The 20,100-nt window shown below is 55.3% G+C and overlaps 1 protein-coding gene across 4 annotated transcripts; it reads right to left on the bottom strand.

Moving 5' to 3' along the window:
• Positions 1-3,155: 3,155 nt before the first annotated feature.
• NICOL1 (NELL2 interacting cell ontogeny regulator 1) lies at positions 3,156-4,917 on the bottom strand. Of its 4 annotated transcripts, none has more exons than XR_014079274.1 (5): positions 4,827-4,917; positions 4,390-4,548; positions 4,093-4,181; positions 3,513-3,662; positions 3,156-3,267 (listed from the first exon to the last, which is right to left on the bottom strand). XR_014079274.1 is itself a non-coding variant. In XM_081579187.1 (5 exons), the coding sequence occupies exons 2-4, from the start codon at positions 4,520-4,522 to the stop codon at positions 3,538-3,540; spliced, it is 351 nt and encodes a 116-aa protein (XP_081435313.1). In that variant the 5' UTR covers positions 4,523-4,548; positions 4,827-4,910; the 3' UTR covers positions 3,156-3,267; positions 3,513-3,537. The 4 variants fall into 4 exon arrangements, 3 of the variants coding, with proteins under 3 accessions (XP_081435313.1, XP_081435338.1, XP_081435324.1); XM_081579187.1 differs by having other exon boundaries at positions 4,386-4,548; positions 4,827-4,910; XM_081579212.1 differs by lacking the exon at positions 3,513-3,662 and having other exon boundaries at positions 4,386-4,548; positions 4,827-4,910.
• Between the last annotated feature and the right edge of the window lie 15,183 nt (positions 4,918-20,100).

The following is a 20,100-nucleotide window of genomic DNA, read 5'->3' as shown; positions in this document are numbered from 1 at the left end:
AGGTGGCGGGGGTGCTGGCGGAAGTGGGCTGGACGGGCCAGGAGCCGGGAAGGCGAAGGGGCAGGAGCCGATGGGGGGCCCAGGGTGCAGCCCCCAGAAGCTCTTCCCAGAGAACGCAAAGGGGAGGAAGCAGGAGAAACCGACTGCCCAGCTGGAGGACTGGGCCCCTACTGAGAACCTGCCCGGTGCCCTGCTGTGCCCTGGGCTCTGAGAGCTCCTGACTCTCCCGCTGCACCAGGCTGCCCGCCTCCTAACCGGGAGCCAGTGACCCAGCACCCAGCCTTCCCGCCCACACAGGCTGGGGGGGTGCCTGCTCTCTACGGGGCCCTAAAAAGACGAAGCATTGCTCTCCTAATGGTCACAGAGGCCAGCACTCCAGCACTCCTTCGGGACTAAGGAAAATAAGCTGGGATAAGGGCTGAGGGGCGAGGCAGGTGGTGGAGGCCACGTGGGAACTCCGTGGAGAGGGACAGCACGTGCAAAGGCCCAGGGGTGGCGGGGACTACGAGGCCAACATGCCTGCAGAAATTTTCAGACGGCTGATTTACCACACGGTTGTCTAGGAAGCTATTTGAAGGCAGGCCACCGTGAGAAGATGGTGTGGAATCCAGGAAACGGTGCCTCCAAACCAGAAGAGTGAAGGTGGGCAGCAGGAACGCCCAGCTGGTTGGGAGCCAGAGGGCACAGGCCAGGCAGGGGACAGGCTGGGACGGACCGGACTGCTGGAGAATGGATGGACGTGACAGAGGCAGACGAGAGGGAACCATCAGGTGAACACAGTCTGCAGGGCCAACAAACGCTGCCCCAGAGGCCACGCCTTCCCAGCTCACTCGCCCCTGACGCGGTCACGAAGACGCTCTTGGTCCAGTCAGGCAGAAAGCAGCGGTACTGCTCAGGGCAGAGCCGGGACACCGTTGGCCTTGACCGCACGCAAGGCCAAACCCTTCACGGGGCCCAAGCTGCTTCTCCCGTGTCATCCCCGAGTGGGCCTTCTCCACCCCAACTGACGCTGCTCCCGTCGATGGCTGACCGTGGCCAGAGCTGCCCACCCCAGGGGTCCCACCTGGGGCCTTGCTGGACTTCCAGGGCCTGTGACAGGCTGGCTTCTGCCCGAAGCCCCCCGGGTCTCAGCGCTTTCCCTGCCCTGTGAACGCCCCCTCCTCGGGGGCATCACCTCCCACCACATGGCTCTCCCACCCACACCCACCCCCGAGCCCCAGGGGCCTTCTCTCCCCAGAGCCTTCCTGGGCGTGTCTGCCCCGCGGCCTCCTGGACCCCTCTGCTCACCCCAGCCCTCTTCCCCACGCCCCCCAGACCCCTCTCTCAAAGCCCACCCTCAGTCTCCCTGGCTCTGCTTTCAGACAGACCCGGAGTCCAGCTCCTCACACGTCGAGCCCCAGACCCTCACTTCCGACGGCGCGTCACAGGCCTGCGGGCCCCAACTCTGTTCCCAACCCGAGTCCACCCTCAGCCAGCAGCCAGGAAGGTCCGGCTCAGACAGACCTCAGCCTGCCCACCTCCCTGGCCCAGGGCCCTGAGGAGGCCCCGTCCTTCACGCCGCCCCCTGCCCTCTGCGGGCAGATGGCACAGAGCCGCCGCCTGGCTCTTCTGCCTGCAGTCCCTGCCTCCCCGGCCGGCCAGGGCCCTCACTTCCTCCCAAAGGGCACCCCCTGGAGAGGCTTTCTATGAGGACCTCTCCTTTCTGGTCATAGGAACCCCATTTGGAGCCAGGGTTTGGGGCTGTCCAGCCCAGTTAAACTTCGATTTTGGATAAACCAGTGATTTTCAGTTTAAACGTGTCCCGAGTATTTAAGAAGTGCTTACGCTAGAAGTGCCTGCCTGCTCCCACGGAGAGGGGCTCAGCGATCCTCATGTTTGGCAATCTGGGCTCCCTGGCAGCCGGGAATGGCCACATGACTGGGGCTAACCCATGGGGCATGGGCACTCTGGCAGTGCCCTGATGGAGGTGCCTGTTTCTGCCACCCTCTGCTCCTTTAGGGGCCCCAGGACAGGCGGCCCCAGTCCCTACCCCTGCCCCACGCCCAGGCCTGAAGGCCACCGAGCCTGGCCGTGGCTGCAGCTCACCCTCCCCCAGGCCTCACTCTGGCCTGACTGAAATCAGCCCTCTGGCATCCTCACCCCCAGACATCAAGCTCAGCCTCCCATGAAGCCAAGGTAGGACTCTGGTTTGTTCCCTGTGGTCCTGACACCTGGATTAGCACCTGCAGGCTGGGCGGTTCCAGCGGAAAAGAACCGAGGATGGGAAGAGGTCACGGTCAAGGGGGGGAAGCCATGGGGGCAAGGAATGGCCTGGGCAAAGCATCTGAATAGCTGTGTGCACTCAGACCCCCAGCACAGGACAGGACAGGCTGGGCCGGGGACTGGGGTCGACCTCCCGGGCAGGGGACCAGGAGTGTCCAGCTTTTGCCACCTGGGACAGCAGTGCCAAGGTGCAGAGACGGCCATGGCCAAGGAACTAAAGCCACCGAGAAGCCACGCGTCCCATACCGGTCACTTGCATCCGTAGCTCTGCTGCGTTCCTGGATGTTTCTCATCACGTGCACGCATTACTTTGATAAAAAAATTATACTATTTACTCAAAAAAAAAAATTCCTCCAGAAATGAAAGGAGAGAAGGAGGGAGACCTCCTGCCTGGTGCTGTGCACGCCCACGTGGACACGAGTGTGCACAGTTCAGGAGTTCTCGGTGCCCAGGGGCCGGGCTGGGGTCGGCAGGAGGGAGCCAGCAGTCAGGGGCGGAAGCTATGAGAGGGCCCAGCCTGCTCCTCCCAGAGGAGCACTCCCCCACCGCCCACTCACCCCCTCTCCCAGCACCGTCCAGCTCGGTTACGGGGCCTTGGCCAGTGGGTCCACAGGTAGTCCCTGACCGCAGGCTCCTCACTGCACAAGGGCCTGGGGAGGTGTGGGGCGGGGCAGGTGCTCCAAGCACCCTCCGCACTTCAAAGGAAGTGCAGACAGGGAATGGGGGAGGCCCCTGGAAGGCGGAGGGGCCAGGGCCACTGTGCCACGGGTGCACACCTCCAGCCTGGTGCCAGGGTGGGACAGCTGCCCGGCAGGGAAACCAAGGCCCAGGCAGAGGCTCTGGGGGATGACGGTGGGCCCTGGTGGCCAGAGCAGGGACACAGGACACAGGCATGGGGGCCAGGCTTTTATTGGTGAAGGGACATGCTGAGGCGGGCCCTCAGCGCCCAGCCGGCCAGCAGGCACACAGGGCCCGGCGCTCAGCCTGCAGCAGGAGGCTCTCCGTCTGCAAAGCAACGAGGGGCGTGAGGGCTCCGCCAGGCGGCACCCAGACACCGAACCCCGAGGGCTGCCCAGCTCCCAGGTTCCCCCCCAAGACCCGCCCACTCCCAGGACTCCTGAACCCAACTATGTCCGGACAACCCCCAGCCCCAGCTCCGCAGACTGGCTGCAGGGGACCATCGGCCGCCCCCCACTCTTCCTCCTGCCTCTGCCGCTTCTCCCTGGGCCCGGCCTCCCTGAGCCCCACACCTAGACAACTTTTCCGGCTTTTCTTTCAGGGCCTCCTCTGTCCTGACAGCTCCTCCAGCCCCCAGGGTGGGCTGGCCGAGGCTCCGCTCAGGAGCCCAGCTCCAGACGCATCCCCAGGGGGCACTCCAGGTCTGGGGGAGTCCTTGGGAACTGGGAGAAGAGGAAGCAGGGCAGGGTGTCCCCTTCCTCCTACTTCTCCGAGTGCTCTCCCTTCCCAGAAATACACCTTGCTGTCACAAACGAGAACTTCCTTGGCTGGGGCCTAGCGACGGCTAGGGGGAGGGGCACTGTTCATTCCAGACTTGGGGGGTGACTCCGGGCACCCCGGGCCTGCACCCTGCCCCTGCAGAGGAGGCCGGGGGTGGGGCACTCCCCCGCCCCAGACAGCTGGGCCCAAGCGGGCCTTCCAGCCCCGCCTGACCGTCTGCCTGCCTTGTCCTCTCTGCCCGCTGAGAAAGGCTGGGTTGGGATAGCCTGTCCTTTCCGGTGACCCCGGGAAAGGAGCCAGGGAGGCCACCGGGAGGAGCGGAACTGGGCAGCCTCCACCCTCGACCCGCCCTGCACCCCTCGGGGGGCTCACCCGCGCGTCCAGGCTGTAGGCCGTCTTGCGTAGGTCCTGCAGGGCGCGCTGCATGAACTCGAAAGCGTGGCAGTCCACGCACGGGCGGCCTGCGCGGGGGTCAGGGTTGGCGGGGTGGGGGGTGTCCGGGTCAGGGCGCGCTCGCAGCCGGGTCCCCCCAACCTCCGCGCGCTCCCTGCCTCCCGCCCGCGGGGCCGCACGGACCACCAGGGAACAAAGGCGAACCACGCCCCTCCCGCGCGCCTGAGTTGGGTCAGGGCCCCCGGGGACCCCTCCGCGTGCGCAGGCGGCACCTACTCTGCGCAGGGACTGCGCTCCCGGCGGCGGGCTCGGCGCGGGCCTGGGCGCCCAGCAGCGCGGCGCTCAGCAGCAGCAGCAGCAGCCGCGGCGGCGGCGACCTCGGGGGTCTGTACGGCGGCGGGGGGGCCATGGCCGAGCGGAGGGAGCCCGGGCGCCCTGCAGGAGCCGACGGTCAGCGGCGTCCGCCCCTCGGGCAGGCGGGCCCCAACCCCGAGCTCGGCCTTGCGCACCCCACCCGCCCCGACCCCCCGGGACCCGCGAGCCCACCTCCAGGGCCCCGCCCCCCGGAACAAGCGAACCCCCCCACCCCGCCCCCCGGGTCTAGAGGCTCCCCACGCCCCCTCGGACACCCCCACTCCCGCCACGGCCCCCGGGCTCTGCGACCCCTTCCCTCTCCCCCGTCCCTCGCCCAGCGAGCCCCCGCCCGCCTTTACCGCGGTTCGGAGGACCCCGCGACCGAGGCGCGACGACTCGAGAAAGACGCGCTGCGTCCGGCGCGCACCGCGCATGCGCCCCGACCCCGCCCAGCCCCCCCCAATCCAACGTCGTCGTCATGGAAACCCCGGGACCGCGAGAACCGCTCGCTTAAAGGGACCGAGGTGGTGGCTCCCGGACTCGGTACGCGCTGCCCCAGCCGGGATCCGCACCCAGACGCTGTCAGGCCTACCCTACAGGCGTGGGCTCCTGAGGGCTGCTTGGAGGAGGCGGCACCTGGACAGCAGCTCCAAAGCCACCGCCTGCGGCCCGGGAACCCGGGCGTCCCTGCACAGATCCCGAGGGAGAGGGCTCGGTGCCCGCCCGGGGCTGGGGGCCGGCGAATGCAAACGCGCGGCCTCTGCGCCCTGTGGGCCAGTGGGTCCAGTCGGGGCTCGGGGCGGGTTGCTCCGGGGAGCTCGGCTTCGGCAGCGACCCAGGCCCGGGGGCCCGTCCGGTCTCCGCTCCTCGCCCCGGCTGGGCCTCGTGCCTGACCCTCAGGCCAGAGGCACAGGTAAGAAGCCATCGAGCTGCCCGTTCCCCTCCAGCGCTCCGCGTCCGGACACACTCCACGCCGGCTGCGTGGCCTGGGAGGGGTCGCGTGCCCTCTCTGCGCCCTTTGCTCCTTCGCGACAGCACAAGGTCGTGGGAAGTAAAAAGACGAGTGTATGGCCTCCCTGGGCGTCCCGAGGCGCGCGGGTCTCAGGTCCCCGCCCGGCCCACGCGCGCGGGGGAGACCCGTCCTTCTGCGAAGGGTGCTGCCTACTTGGCGTCCACCGGGTCTTTACGAGGCGCGGCGCCGATATGGAGGCGGCGACCTCCGGGCCGTGCGCCCTGGAGCCGCCAACTGCCCGCGCGGCGCGGAGCAGCGCCGGGCCCCCTTGGTGGTGGCAGTGCCGGCCCGGACGGCCTCCGCCCCACCCCCTGGCCTTGGGTCGGGTGGCGGCCGGGCACGGGATGGGACGTCTGCGGCCTGGACCGGACGCGGGCGCGTTGGCCTAGGGGCGGGGCAGGGCTCGCGATCGCCACGCTCTGCTCCCCGTCGGGCTCCGGGGTGGGCTGGGCCTGGGCAGGGGGCGTCCGGAAACTCCGACGGGCCGGGCGCGGGGGCGCGCGGCCGGCGGGCGGCCTTCCCGACGCGCGCTTTTCCGCGCCCTTCCTCCGGAGCCCCACGGCGCGGTCCAGCCTCACCGTCCCTGCCCCGCTCGCTCTCGGGCCCCCGGCTGCGTCCTCCCCGCGACCGAGCGGGTACCGAGAGGACCGAGCCACCGGCCCGCGGGGGCGGCACCGCAGGGCTGCCTGGGTCCTGAGTCCCTGCCCCACCCCCGCCCGCGCCGGGGTCCCCGCGCCCCGCCGGCCCCCCGCCCCTCCCCAGGTACAGACGTTCTTCACTGGATCTTCCTCAAGCCGGCTGTGATTTCTTTCATATCCCAGTGGGACAGACTTCCTGAGCCCCTCGACCCCCGTCACTTCGCCTCCCTGTCCAGTTTCTCCCCCTTCCTCCCTTTTAAAATGCCCTTATTTTTGGCCGTCTGCGGGCGGGCTTTCTCTAGCTGCCTGGCGGGGGCTTCTCACTGCGGTGTTTCTCCTGCTGCTGAGCCCGGGCTCAGGAGTTGTGCACCGGCTCAGTGGTCCCACCGCAGGGGCAGTCTGCCCAGACCAGGGGCTGACCCTGTGTCCCCTGCGTAGACAAGCGGATTTTTAACCACTAGACCACCAGGCAAGTCCTTTCTCGAGCCCACTCCTGTTTCCTGGGTTGCCAGCAGCTGTCGGGATGGAGATGGACGTGGAGAGGTGTGGTCAGCGTGAGCGTGGCCGGGGCGTGACTCCAGGAAGTTCTGGGAGCGACTGGCTTTGATGGCCCAGAGCCCCCAACCCTCGGCTCCCTCCGCTGTGGGGCCGCGGCCAGGGACATCTGATCGGGGCCTGGAGGAGGCTGCCTCCTGCTCCTCGTGGGCTCCGCCCAGGGCGTCGTCTGGGGACCCTGGCCCCGGTCCGGAGGAGATCCGCCCCCAGACCCACCGCCCCCACTCTGGGCTGTCAGGCTGCCCTCACCGACCCTCTGCACTTACCCTCCTCCCGCCAGGGGAAGCCCAGTGGGGAGGAGGAGCCCAGGGGGTTGCCAAGCGAGCAAGCGGGACAGAGAAAGGGAGGAGGCGAAGGTGTATGCGCTTGGAGGTGGGGGGCTGGCAGGCTGGTTTCCAGGGGCAGAGGCTCTGCCAGCAAACAGCGGGAGAAGAGGAGGGCGAGCCCGGCTGCGCGGCGCCCAGGGTGAGCGGCTTGGGTGCAGCGAGAGTCCCAGGCTCACACACCCGCCCAGTCCTCCTCGCAAGCCTGGGGGCAGGCTGTCTTGACACTGTAGGGGGAAGAGTGGCTATAACACGGGCGCCACAAACAAAACCCACACCATTAAAAGCACCAAGAATGTGTCGGCGAGGAAGTTATTTAAAAACGGTTCTAGACTAGGGATGCTCGGACAAGTGGCAGAAGAAAATTCACATGCTACTTGGCAGAAAGCATCTTCATCTCTCAGGCCTTGGAAAAGTGGAGCAGAATGGATAAAAACACACAATCCAGCTCCATGCTGTCTGCGAGAGGCTCACTTTATTTATTTGCGTCTTTTTTTTAAAAAAAAAAAAAGTGTTTATTTATTAGGCTGGGTCTGCTCTGAGTGTGTCATCGCTGGTTGCAGGGCGGGGACCCTATCTGCCCTCTAGTCGCAGAGTGCAGGCTGACGGCTCGCCAGCCTGTGGGATCTTCGTTCCCAACCAGGGATCGAGCCCTCGTCTCCTGCCTTGCAAGGCAGGTTCTTAACCACTGGACACCAGCAAAGTCCTTCCTGAAAGAGCCTCAATTTAAATCCAAAGACACAAAGAGATCAAAGGCGAAAGGATGAGAAAAGGTATTCCCTGCAAATAATAATTAGGAGAGAGCCGGGGTGGCTAAACCACGGCCAGACAAAAAGGAGCTGACATCCGAAGAGTTTATAGCAGACAAAGAAGGACACCGGCACATGTTAATAAAAGGTTTGATAGGGCAGGAAGACATGACAAATATAAATGCTTACACACCTGATGACAGACCGTGAAAATACATGAAGCAAACACTAACAGAATTAAAGAAACAGACGGTTCTACAGTAACAGTAGGAGACTTGAATACCCCACTAATAGTGTTGGGCAGAACAACCAGACAGAAGGCAAGTGAGGGAACAGGACTCACCCACCAGATCTGACAGCCGCGTCCAGGCACTCGTGGGATGCTGCCCAGGAGACCACACGTGAAGTCACTGATTAAGTTGTCATAGATTGGGGGGGAAGGCACCGCACAGCTTCTGAGATTTTAATTCTCAACCAGGGATTGAACCCAGGCCCCCAGCAGCAAGAGCACAGAATCCCAGCCACTGAATCACCAGAGAAGTCCCATCAATAGATTTTAAAAGCTAGATGCCATAAAAAGTGTATTCTCTGACCACAGCAGGATGATGCTGGAACTCAATAACAGAAGGAAAAGCAGAACGTTGAAGAACCAGAGGATCAAAGGAGAAATCACGAGGGAACTTAGAAATGACTTGGAGAGGAACAAAAACAAAACAAAACAGACCAACATGTACGGGCTGCCGCGAGAGCAGTGGTAAGAGGGAGATTATAGCTATCAACACTTACATTAAAAGAACAAGATCAAATCAACAGCCTAATTTTACAACTTAAGGAGCTAGAAAATGAAGAGCAAACAACCTAAACCAGCAGAGGAGGGAATTCCATGGTGGTTCCGGACTCTGCACTCTCACTGCTAAGGACATGGGTTCAATCCCCGGTCAGGGAACTAAGATCCTGCAAGCTGAGTGTTGTGGCCAAAAAGGGAAAAAAAGGAAAAGCCTAGCAGAAGGAAAGAAAGATTAGGATGGAGATATAATGAAAGAAATAGAGAAGAGAGAAACCACAGAGAAAAATCAATCAAACAAAAAGTTGGTTCTTTGAAAAGATCAACATACTTGACAAACCATTAACCAAACGGACTAAGAAAAAAGGAGAGAAGACATAAATTACTAAAATCAGACATGAAGTATGGAGGCGTTGCTACCAATTCAACAGACATGAACGGATTAAAAGAAAATACTGTGAACAGCTGTGCTCAGTGGGTCGGGTTGGCGGAATGAGATGCGCAAATCCCTAGAAGCACGGAGAAGGGAGGAGACTGAATCAGTGATCAGCAGTCTCCCAACAAAAAAGAGCCCTGGATCTGATGGCTTCAGTGGCGGATTCTAACAAACATTTAAAGAAGCATTAACACCAAGCCTTCTCAAACTTTTCCAAAAAAGTGAAGAGTATAAAATAGTTCCTAACTCATTCCATGAAGCCAACCTACCAAGGCCAGAGAGACCCTACAAGAAAACCGCGGACCAAAGGTTCTTGTGAACATTAAGGCAAAACTCAACACAATCCAAGTATCCTGAACTCAGCAGCGCAGTAAGAGGACCGGACTGGGAGTGGGCACAGCAGGGACCCCAGGGCGTGGGCGGTTCTTGATCGGCTGTTAGAGACCCAGTGTGTTTACTTTGTGGAAGTTCAGCTGTGTATTTATGCCTGGTGGATGTTCCTGCACGTATTTAGGAAGAAAAGTTACTGATAGTTCTAAAGAAAGAATGACACGGAATAGACACGTTCAGAGACAGAACGTCCTTAGGAAGGAAATTCTGAAGGATGTAGTTCAGGCTGAGATAAGAGCTATGAAATGAAAGATCTGGAACTAAGGGCGGGGCACAGTGAGAGGAGAACCTGGGGGTGAGTATAAAGAGGCTGTGACTCGGCTAAACAACAGTAGGAAAATAGAGTTAAATTACGGGACAACGTGTAAATCAAGACGGGGTAAATGGGGTTGAAGTGCTCTGGGTAAAATACCCAAAGGATCTGTATTTCTGGTAGGACAGTGAAAGCATCATTAAATATATTTTGTCACTTTTTTAATGTTCATTCAGGTGTGGTTGACAGGTAAGACACAATTTGATCAATTTTGATATATTTATAGGTGGGAAAATTAATAAAGGAAAACCTCACTAAAATGGAGTTAGGAGGCCAGAAGGGGGCGCTCTCTGCAGCACCACTCAAAATCAGTCACAGGAAGACTCAACCACAGGTCCCCGCAGGAAAACTGGGCTTCCCTGGTGACTCAGCTGGTAAAGAATTCGCCTGCAATGCAGGAGACCCTGGTTCTATTCTTGGGGAGGGAAGATCCCCTGGAGAAGGGGTAGGCTACCCATTGCAGTATTCTTGGGCTTCCCCTGTGGCTCAGCTGGTAAAGAATCCGCCAGCAATGCAGGAAACCTGGGTTCGATCCCTGGGTTGGGAAGATCCCCTGGAGAAGGGAACAGCTCCCCACTGCAGTATTCTGGCCTTTCTACTGCATGTTTGCCACAAATTGCAGTTCGTTGCTGTTCTCCGTCTATACAGCCCATGGGGTCTCAAAGACTGAGCGGCTTTCACTTTCAGTTTCACAGGAAAGCATATACCTGGCATCTCCTACAAGGAGTCCACCACCCCAGCAACTCAGACAGAAACCATCCCCACTCTGAACTCTCACTTCTCCAGTGGACTTTGGTTCAGAACAACCCCTCCCAACATCCACCCTTTTCTCTGTAAAGTAACGTGCCTCACCTTTGTCAGACCTGCCTCTGGCCTTTGTGTACCATATTTGTCCCAAACTGCAATTCTCTGCTCTTCTCCAGCAAACTCATTTTTGCGGGGAAGATAACTGTTTTATTTTTAAGGTCAGCGTGCACCTGTGAGGCCATCACCTTCTGAAGGTGGGAGCACCCCACCCCACCCCGCCTCACCCCTACCCAGTCTCAGCCTCTCGTTGGTGTCCACCTCCTCTCACTGGCTTCTCCCCCCAAACACCCACCGGTCTGCTTTCTGTTGCTAGTTTCCATTGTCTACAGTTTTTGTAAGTGGAATCATGCCGTATATTCCACTTTTTGTCTGTCTTTATTTATTTTTTGGTGACACCGTGCAGCATGCGGCATCTTAGTTCCCCAACCAGGGATCGCGCCTGCACCCCTGCGCCCTGAGCAGGCTACTGACCGCCAGGGAGGTCCCTTTGTCTGATTTCTTTAAATTAGTAAAATTACTTTGAGATTTGTCTGTGTCGTTGGGCTCATCAATAGTGCATTCTTTTAAGAATAAAAATAAGAGAAAAGAAAAAAATTTAATAGTGTATTCTTTTTATTGGTGAGCAGTGTTCCATTGTTTGGAAAAACAACAACTTGTGCATTTGTTTGTTGATAGACATTTGGGTAATTTCCAGCATTTGGCCATTACAAGTAAAGCTGCTCTGAGTATTCACATACAATTCTTTATACTGACATGTGCTTTCATTTGGGGTTTTTAATATCACTACTTAATACCTTTTCATCTTTCTCCTAGCTTCCCAACTATTTCAGACAGTTGTATAACTTTTAATGCCCTTGTCTCTTACCTTGTCATCTGTCTTATTTCTGGTTCAGTTCCCGATTGATTTTTTTTCTTCTTTATTATGAGTTGTATGTTCCTGCTTCTTTACATTTATGGTAATTTTTGTTGGATGCCAGATATTATAATTTCTATAATGTCAGGTCACTGAAATTTGTTTCTTTTGTAATATGCTTTTGAGCTTTGTTCTGGAATGCACTCAAGTTACCTGGAAATAATCTGATCCTTTGGGTCTTCCTTTTAAGTCTCACTAGATGGGCTCAGAACAGTCCTTGTGTGTCTGTGTGTGTTAGTCACTCAGTCGTGTCTGACTCTTTGCGACCCCATGGACTGCAGCCCACTAGGCTCCTCTATCCGTGGAATTCTCCTGGCAAGAATACTGGAGTGGGTTGCCATTCCCTTCTCCAGGGCATATTCCTCACCCAGGGATTGAACCCAGGTCTCTTGCACTGCAGGCAGGTTCTTTACTGTCTGAGCCACCAGGGAAGCTCAGAAAACTCCTAAGTCTGGGCCCATCTGACCCTATTACTAAAGCAGTAGCTTTCTGAGCACTCCGCTCAACGTCCCATAGCCGCTGGAAACACAACCTCTTTCTGGCCCCGTGAGGGTTGTTAGACTTTCTCTGTCCTGGGGTCTCGCCCAGCCTTGGGCGCTCAGTCCACATGCTGAGGACCTGACGGGACGCAGGGCAGAGCTGAGCCTTTTCTCTCTACAGCTCTGCCCTAAAAGTTCTGGTCCCCATGGGCCCCCAAATTCAGAACTCTGTCTCCTCAAGTCAGGGTACACCGGTTGTCTTGGGGTCCCTCCTCCCTGTCCCACAGCCGGACAGTCCCTCCGGGGGCAGGTCAGGCAGCCGTGGCCCCGTCCTGCTGTCTCCCTTCTCCGCTGTTCTGCAGTGCTATCTCCACCTGAAAAGCTTTGGTTTGTATTTTGTCCAGTATTTTTAGATGTTTAAAGTAGTTGTAGGCTGATGCAAAGAGCTGATTCATCACAAAAGACCCTGATACTAGGAAAGACTGAAGGCAGGGGGAGAAGAGGATGACAGAGGATGAGATGCTTGGATGGCATCACCGACTCTACGGACATGAGTTTGAGTAAGCTCCAGGAGATGGTGATGGACAGGGAGGCCTGGCGGGCTGCGGTCCGCGGGGTCGCAAAGAGTCGGACGCAACTGAGCGACTGAAGAACAACTGTGTGATTTCTACAACAAAGTAGTAGCCACGTGAACACACGCAGAAATCAGTATTATTCATTTTAGATTGTAATAAGTGAAGCAGACCCATTGTGATTGCTGGTGAAATGACTAAAAAAAAGGAAAGAGAGTAAATAACTTCTAAACTAATGTGTGGGATAAAAAGAACGGTAAAGAATAATCAATCCAAAAGAAGACACAAAAGGAGAGAACCAATACATCAATGATTTTTATTCAACAATAATGGACAAAATGTTCCAGTTAGTAGACAACGACTGTCACTCTAAAACACAACAACAAAACCAACACAACTATATGCTGTTTACATGGGATACAACTGCATCCTAAGGAGACAGAAAAGGTGAAAGTAAAAGAATGGACAGGCCTTCCCTGGTGGTCCAGTGTTTGAGAATCCGCCCACCAGTGCTGGGGACACGGGTTTGATCCCTGGTCCGGGAAGATTCCACCTGCGGCAGGGTCCCCAAGCCCGTCACCACAACTACTGAGCCCATGCTCCCCAACAAGAGAAGCCCCCCCAGTGAGAAGCCCAGCATCTCCATGAAGACCCAGCACAGCCAACAATAAATGAATTAACCAAATTTGTTTAAAAAAGAATGGATAAAAGCTATACCACTCATTAAAACACAAGGCTAGGACCACTATGTTAGTATCAGATAAAATGGATTTTAAGGCAAGAACAGGAAAGACACAGATGAGCCCACTGCGATGGTCGGAGACTTCCACGCCCCCGTCAGCGAGGAGACCCTGCAGGTGGAGATCAGGAAGGACGCAGGTGAACTCGGCGCCACAGTGAACCGCGCGCAGCGGACATCCACAGATGGCATGCTCCAGCATCAAGACACGCTTTCTCCCGAACGGTCCCACGTGCCATGAAGCAGCCAGGCCCGTGCACCACGGCTGAGAGCCCGGGCTCTGCAACGAGAGAGGCTGCCACCGTGAGGAGCCCCTGCTCCCGCACACAGCTAGAGAAAGCCTGTGCAGCAGCGGAGACCCAGCCGCTGGGAACAAAGAAATACATAAATACAGATGCATTCTTCTCACACTCACTGGGAAACACTCTGGGCCGTAACACACTCCCTGACAAACTCATCATCACAGAGATCACACAGTGTCTGCCCTGAGACCGCAATGGAATTGAAGCAGAGACCAGTGACAGTTTCCTAGGTAACTGGAAAACCTCCGAACTCTTGGAGACTCTAGAACGCATGCCTGGAGATTCCCTGGCAGTCCACCCGTTAGGACCCTCCATGCTTTCACTTCCAAGGCCTCAGATTCAATCCCCTGTCAGGGAACTAAGATCCCACAAGCTGAACCAGAGCCAAAAATCCCCCCAAAACCCGTAAACAACAGCCACAAGAAAACCTACACACTTCTAAAAAACACATGAATCGAAGAAGAACTCTCAAGAGAAATTACAAATAATTTGAACTCAATGACTAAATAAAAATGAAACACAACTTATCAAAATTTGTGGGATTCAGCAAAAGCAGTGCTTAGAGGGAAATTTATAGCATCGCTTGCATATATTAGAACAGAAGACGCTCTGTGGGCAACCATCTAAGCTTCCACCTTTGGAAATGAGAAAGTGAAGAGCAAGTTAAATCCAAAGTCAGCAGAAAAAAAGAATTAATAAAAGTGAGAGCGGAAATTAAAGAAATGGAAAAGAGAAAAGAGTAGAGAAAATCAGTGTGATGAAATAAAATTCGTATTTTATGACAAAACAAAAAACCTTTTCGTTTTCTCGTTGAAGTATAGCTGATTTACAACATGGTGTTCATCACTGCTGTGCAGCAGACTGATTCCGTTATCCGTATGCAGACGTTCTGTTTTATCCTTTTCCATCATCGCTCATCATAGGACATCGAATGTCGCTATCTGTGCTGAGCAGTGGGGCCATGTTGTCCGTTCTTTCTGTTGACATATGTAAAAGCTTACACCTGCTAGCTGCAACTTCCCATACCCCAGTCTGTTCTCTGTGTCATGATTCTGGACAAAACAAGAAACATTTGAACGTACAATTCTTCTCTGCCCATCTGGGCCCCCTCCCGCCCCTCGAGTCTGGGCTGAGTGCCTGCCTTCACCAGGCCCCAGGAGAGAGCCTTTCTTCTTACCCTAGTGACGGGGCGCTGCGGCCCACACTCGCTGGGTATGTGCAGGCCTGGACTGCACGGCCTGCAGCTGAGTCGTCTGATGTACAGCCCTCTGTCTCAACAGCTCACATACCTCGCTCTGACCTCTGATGGGCAGGCCTGAGAGCTTCTGAAAGACTGTCTCCCAGTTGAGGATCATCAGGTTGGTGCCAATAAAAATTTCCCTTTCTTTCTTAGATCAATTATTGATGAGTCTTTTGTCAATGCTAGCTTGGGGTATCAGAGACAACCCACCCTCCCCAGAGGACGGCCGGCGTTTGCCCCGTGAAATGGAATATTTCCAGCCACATCAATAAACAGAGATGTCTCAGCTGTCAGGGGTTTCAGCCCTCCAAACGTGAATTTCCGAACCCAGGAAGAACAGAGCCTGCTATCAGCCAGTGAGCTGCCACTGTGAGCCGTCACCACTCCCTACGGTGAGCAAGCAACTAAGGACATGTATAACATCAAATCGCAGGATGCTGGCCCAGACGGCTGAGATGCCTGTGAAAGGAGTCATTTCAGGGAGCCCAGGCTCCTGCATCTGCCCATACACAGGTGGCTCTAGTGGTAAAGAACCTACCTGCCTAGCACTGAAAGCTGCCTATTACCAGGTAAAGAAAGAGGTGACCAGGGCAAGTTCAATGCTTGAAGCAGAGCACTCAAAGCCGGTGCTTTGGGAAACCCAAGGGATGGGGTGGGGAGGGAGGCGGGGGGGGGCTTCAGGATGGGGGGACACATGTGCACCCGTGGGTGATTCACGTGGATGTATGGCAAAAACCACCATGATATTGTAAAGTAATTCTCCTCCAGTTAAAAAAAAGAAAAGAAACTGCCTGCCAATGCAGGAGACGTAAGAGACATGGGTTTGATACCTGGGTTGGGAAGATCTTCTGGAGAAGTAAATGGCAACCCATTCCAGTATTCTTGGGCCTCCCTAGTGGCTCAGATGGTAAAGAATCTTCCTGCAATGCAGGAGACCTGAGTTCGATCCCTGCTTTGGGAATATCTCCTGGAGAAGTAAATGGCTACCCACTCCAGAAATCTTGCCTGGAGAATCCCATGGACAGAGGAGCCTGACTGGCTATGGTCCATGGGGTCACAAAGAGTTGGACACAACTGAAGCGACTTAGCACATACATAGAAAAGCGCTAAATACCTTAACTTGAGATATCTGGCTTTCCTTAATGACAATAACCGTTTGCTGTTCAGACTACCCACCGCTTGTTACAAACTTCTCTCCGCCCCACCCGCCTCCTCAGAACAGTTCTCCCAGAATCCCTTGAGATGCTATCTCCCAGGCTTAAAGTCCTAAAAACTCCCACCAAATAAAATATAGCTCTCAACTTCTGGGTTGTGACCATTTTTTAAGTCGACACCCAACCCTGTGCTCAGTACCAAGGGGACCTCCGAGCCCCACTGGCTCCTTGGTACCCCTTGGGGGTTCTGGTGGGCTCTCCTCTTGGCCAACCCTCACTGCTCTTAAGGGACGATCCTGACATTTTTATTCAAGCTGTTTCTACTTGACCTGGAGCCTTTCCGGGCCCGGTGCATTTCCTAGTCGGGGACCCAGGAGGGCAGCAAAGGAGGCCCAGTGAAACAGAAGTGACTGGTTTCTTAAGTTTTGCTTAAGCTGGAAAAAAAAAAAATGCTACATGGTCTGAACAAACCCTCTGGTAGTGAAAGGACAGATCGAATTAGGGTCGGGAAGATCTGCTGGAGAAGTGATAGGCTACCCACTCCAGGATTCTGGCCTGAAGAATTCCAGGACTGTATAGTCCATGGGGTCGCAAAGAGTCGGACACTGACTGAGCGACTTTCCCTTTCAAGAACGGGGACGTCTGCTCCTTCCAGCCGCAAGGGCCCCCCGGGGGACTGAGAGACGGTGGGGGTGTCTGAGGGTCCACCTCCTGACGCAGCTCGGTCCCCCAGGGGACCCGGCTCCCGCCATCAAGTGACCACTGCTCGTCCAGGACACACGGTGTGGCCCGACTGCCCGGAGCCCTGAGCACCCACGGCAGTTTCCGCCAGAGGGAGAGACGGGATCCAGGAGTGAGTCAGCCGCCCCGGGTGACCCCGTGGGGGGCCAGGCTCAGATCGGAGCACGCTCGCTGCCTCGCTCGCGATGCCGCCGGAAGCTCGGCTCACGTCTCACCTCGGATCGGGCGCGCGCCTCAGAGGCCCCGCAGTCCCGCGCAGACGAGGGCGCCAGCTGAGCTCCGACACCAGCACGTGTGTGCACGCCTGCGGCTTTGACCGGGAGGGGAAGGAGCCACCCCGAGGCTCTCCTGGCCTCACTGAGCTTTGCACGCAGAGAGAAAGCCAACAGGGGACAAGGTCCGTTCCTGTTGGCCGGTCTCTGGGACCCCTGCCCACAGGGTCTGCGGGACACAAGGGTGATCAGAGCGCTCCTCTTCTAAAACAGATCCTCAGGACTGGAGAGGCTTCTAAATGATTAACATTCTAGAGAGCTCTCATCACGCCATTGTACCTTTTCTAACTGGTATAAAAGCCCCCGAAGGCTTCAAAACTCCAAAATAGCTTCATCTAAGGATGCTGCAGAAGGCTAGTAAAAGGTAAAGGGTGTAAAGGTGCCTATGGCAAACAAACAGAAGCCCTGAGACGGACCTACCTCTGTTCCTTCCATGCTCCTGTGCTGAGTGCTCCTTCTGATCTGCTGTCTGAAGGGCCTTCCATCCTGAAGACACTATTCAACGGTCTTTAGAAATGGGACCACCTGAGGCTGGAGGTGAGCCTCTTCACATCAGAGTTGGATATGAGGGCCGTGGGTAAAGAATTTCTTAAACCCAGGTAGGATCCTGTCAGGCTTTTTGAAAGTAGATTACCAAGATCGAAGGCCACTGGTCTGACTGAACTGAACATAGCTGATATTCAGAGCCTGGGAGGATTTTTTTTTTTTTTTTGCCTTCTCCCCTAAGCTAGATGAAGGAAAGTAAAACATTCCAAAGTCCCTTGGACGACAAGATCCAACCATCAATCCTAACGGAAATCAGCCCTGAATATTCATTGGAAGGCCTGATGCTGAAGCTGAGGCTCCAATACTTTGACCAGCTGATGTGAAGAGCCGGCTTATTGGAAAAAAACCTGATGCTGGGAAAGATTGAGGGCAAAAGAAGGGGGCGGTAGAGGATGAGATGGTTGGATGGCATCACTGATTCAATGGACGTAAGTTTGAGCAAACTCAGGGAGATGGTGAGGGACAGGGAAGCCTGGCGTGCTGCAGTCCATGGGGTCGCAAAGAGTCGGACACAACCGACTGAACAATAAAACGTTGCAGCAGGTGGACAAGTATGTCAGCATTTTGGTATCATTTTCCCTGAAGTGGCCACCCCATTCTTTGAGGAATTAAAAGAGCTGTCCTTATTGCACAAATCTAGTCTTTACAGGACTGAGATGAGGCTCCAGAAAAACTCAAAGCCCATCAATCTTTTCACTGCTCCTCAGACTTCCCCTACTTAGCTTGAGGCTTAAATATATATTATATATTAATATTGTGGCCTTAAGGGAACAGAAGTTACTCCTAGAACTTGCCTTTTTCCTCCTATGCTTCTGAGATGTAAATGGCCCACCTGGTCTTCTCCAGAAACACTTATCTAGACCACCTTTTGAAATTGCAAATTTCAGGAAAGTAACTCTTCTCAAAAGAGAGAAACAAAAGTGGGATAGGTAACTTGTCAAGGACAAGACAACTCTTGTGTCTTCTCCATAAGTATTAGTGAAAAGACTTTTGCCATCTAAACAGGTGACCTTTATTTGTTCCATCGGTCAGAAACCCAATTTGAATCCAACTTCTTTTTTTTTTTAGCCACACCATGAGGCTTGCAGGATCTCAGTTCCCAGACCAGGGATGGAACCCAGGCCACGGCAGGGAGAGCCTGGAATTCTAACCACTAGGCTGCCAGGGAAACCAACCTCTTGTAACCGATGGGTTTTGTATTACTGTACCTGATTCACGGATGAAATGTGGGGATGCAAAGTGATGCTGAAACTGTCTCTGTGAACCAGCACTGAACTGAATCTCGGAGACAAGAGTTTTAGGTGAAGCAGGAAAGTTTTATTGCTTTGCCGAGCAGAGAGGGCCACTACCGGCTAACGCCCTGAAAACTATGGCGGGGGTGGGGGGTGGGGGTCCTGAGGCATCCTGTGGTTAAGGGGACACAGAAAGGCTTGTGTGTCCAGGAGCCCCACAGGGTCCTGCTCGGTTTAGAAACTACAGGGTCTCTTGTTGGTATGAATCTACATGGATGTGCGTACTGTAGGTATGTGGTCCTGCCAAAATTAATTGGTAAAAGAGCTCTAATTGGCTTAAAGGAAATTGTTTATGTTGATATTCAAATGAACTTCAGGATCACACAATCCAGGATTTATCTTTATCCTTGGCTGTCCTCGGTCTTTGTTGCTGCGTGTGGGTTTCTCCAGTCACAGGCAGCAGGGGCTTCCCTTCACCGTGGCCACAGGCTTCTCATCACACTGGTGGGGGTTTAGCCGCTCAGTCGTGTCCGACTCTTTGTGACCCTGTAAACTGTTGCCCACCAGGCTCCTCTGTCCATGGGATTCTTCAGGCAAGAATACTGGAGTGGGGTGCCATTTCCTTTCCGGGGGATCTTCCCGACCCAGGAAATGAACTCCAATCTCCTGCCTTTTAGGCAGATTCTTTACCCACGGAGCTTCTCATTACACAAGTTTCTCCTGTTGTGGAGCACGGGCACTAGGGCGTGCATGGACTCAGCAGTCATGGCACACCAGCTTAGCTGCCCTGCGGCCTGTGGAATCCTCCCAGACCAGGGCTTGAACCCATGTCCCCCACATTAGCGGGCAGATTCTTGACCACTGGGACCACTAGGGAAGTCCCTGGGGTTAATTTTTAACGAATGAAAACAAGCTTGGTTTAATGACTATATCTCTAGACTCATCAACATTAATACTTTCATTGTACTTAGGTTTGCCAGAAGTCAAATTTTAAGATCTGATGATTCACGTTACAATATTTGTCAGCAACAAAGATAACTTGAGATGATAAACCTCAAATAGGGCAGGACCCATGCAAACCTTTCTTTTGGTGCGCAGAGGCGGAATCAAAGCTTGTAAGTAAATGTCAATGAAGTACAAGCTGTTAGATGAAGTCTTTAGGAGTAATTGGCTTCCCTTGTGGCTCAGCTGGTAAAGAATCCGCCTGCAACACGGGAGACCTGGGTTTGATCCTTGGGTTGGCCAAACTGGAGAAGGGAAAGGCTACCCACTCCAGTATTCTGGCCTGGAGAATTCCATGGGCTGTATAGTCCATGAGGATGCAGAGTCGGACACGACTGAGGGACTTCCACACACACACACACTTTAGGAGTAATTATGTTTTAGGACTGCCTACTTTAAATGGTTTCTCCAGATTTCTGGTAACTTGAAACAGC

Source organism: Giraffa tippelskirchi, chromosome 1, assembly GCF_054371585.1.
Source record: "Giraffa tippelskirchi isolate mGirTip1 chromosome 1, T2T-mGirTip1v1.2.pri, whole genome shotgun sequence".
Lineage (NCBI taxonomy): Eukaryota > Metazoa > Chordata > Mammalia > Artiodactyla > Giraffidae > Giraffa > Giraffa tippelskirchi.
The sequence above is the reverse complement of the archived record's forward strand: the minus strand, read 5'-3'. Positions and strand labels throughout refer to the sequence as shown.

What these genes read in the sequence shown, in the direction of transcription:
- NICOL1 (XM_081579187.1), bottom strand. Translation starts at nt 4,522, where the DNA reads ATGGCCCCCCCGCCGCCGTACAGACCCCCGAGGTCGCCGCCGCCGCGG. An exon ending in GCAGTCCCTGCGCAGAGTAG is followed by an intron (nt 4,182 to 4,385) that starts GTGCCGCCTGCG and finishes ACCCCCGCGCAG; the next exon opens with GCCGCCCGTGCGTGGACTGC. An exon ending in CCTACAGCCTGGACGCGCGG is followed by an intron (nt 3,663 to 4,092) that starts GTGAGCCCCCCG and finishes CTCTTCTCCCAG; the next exon opens with TTCCCAAGGACTCCCCCAGA.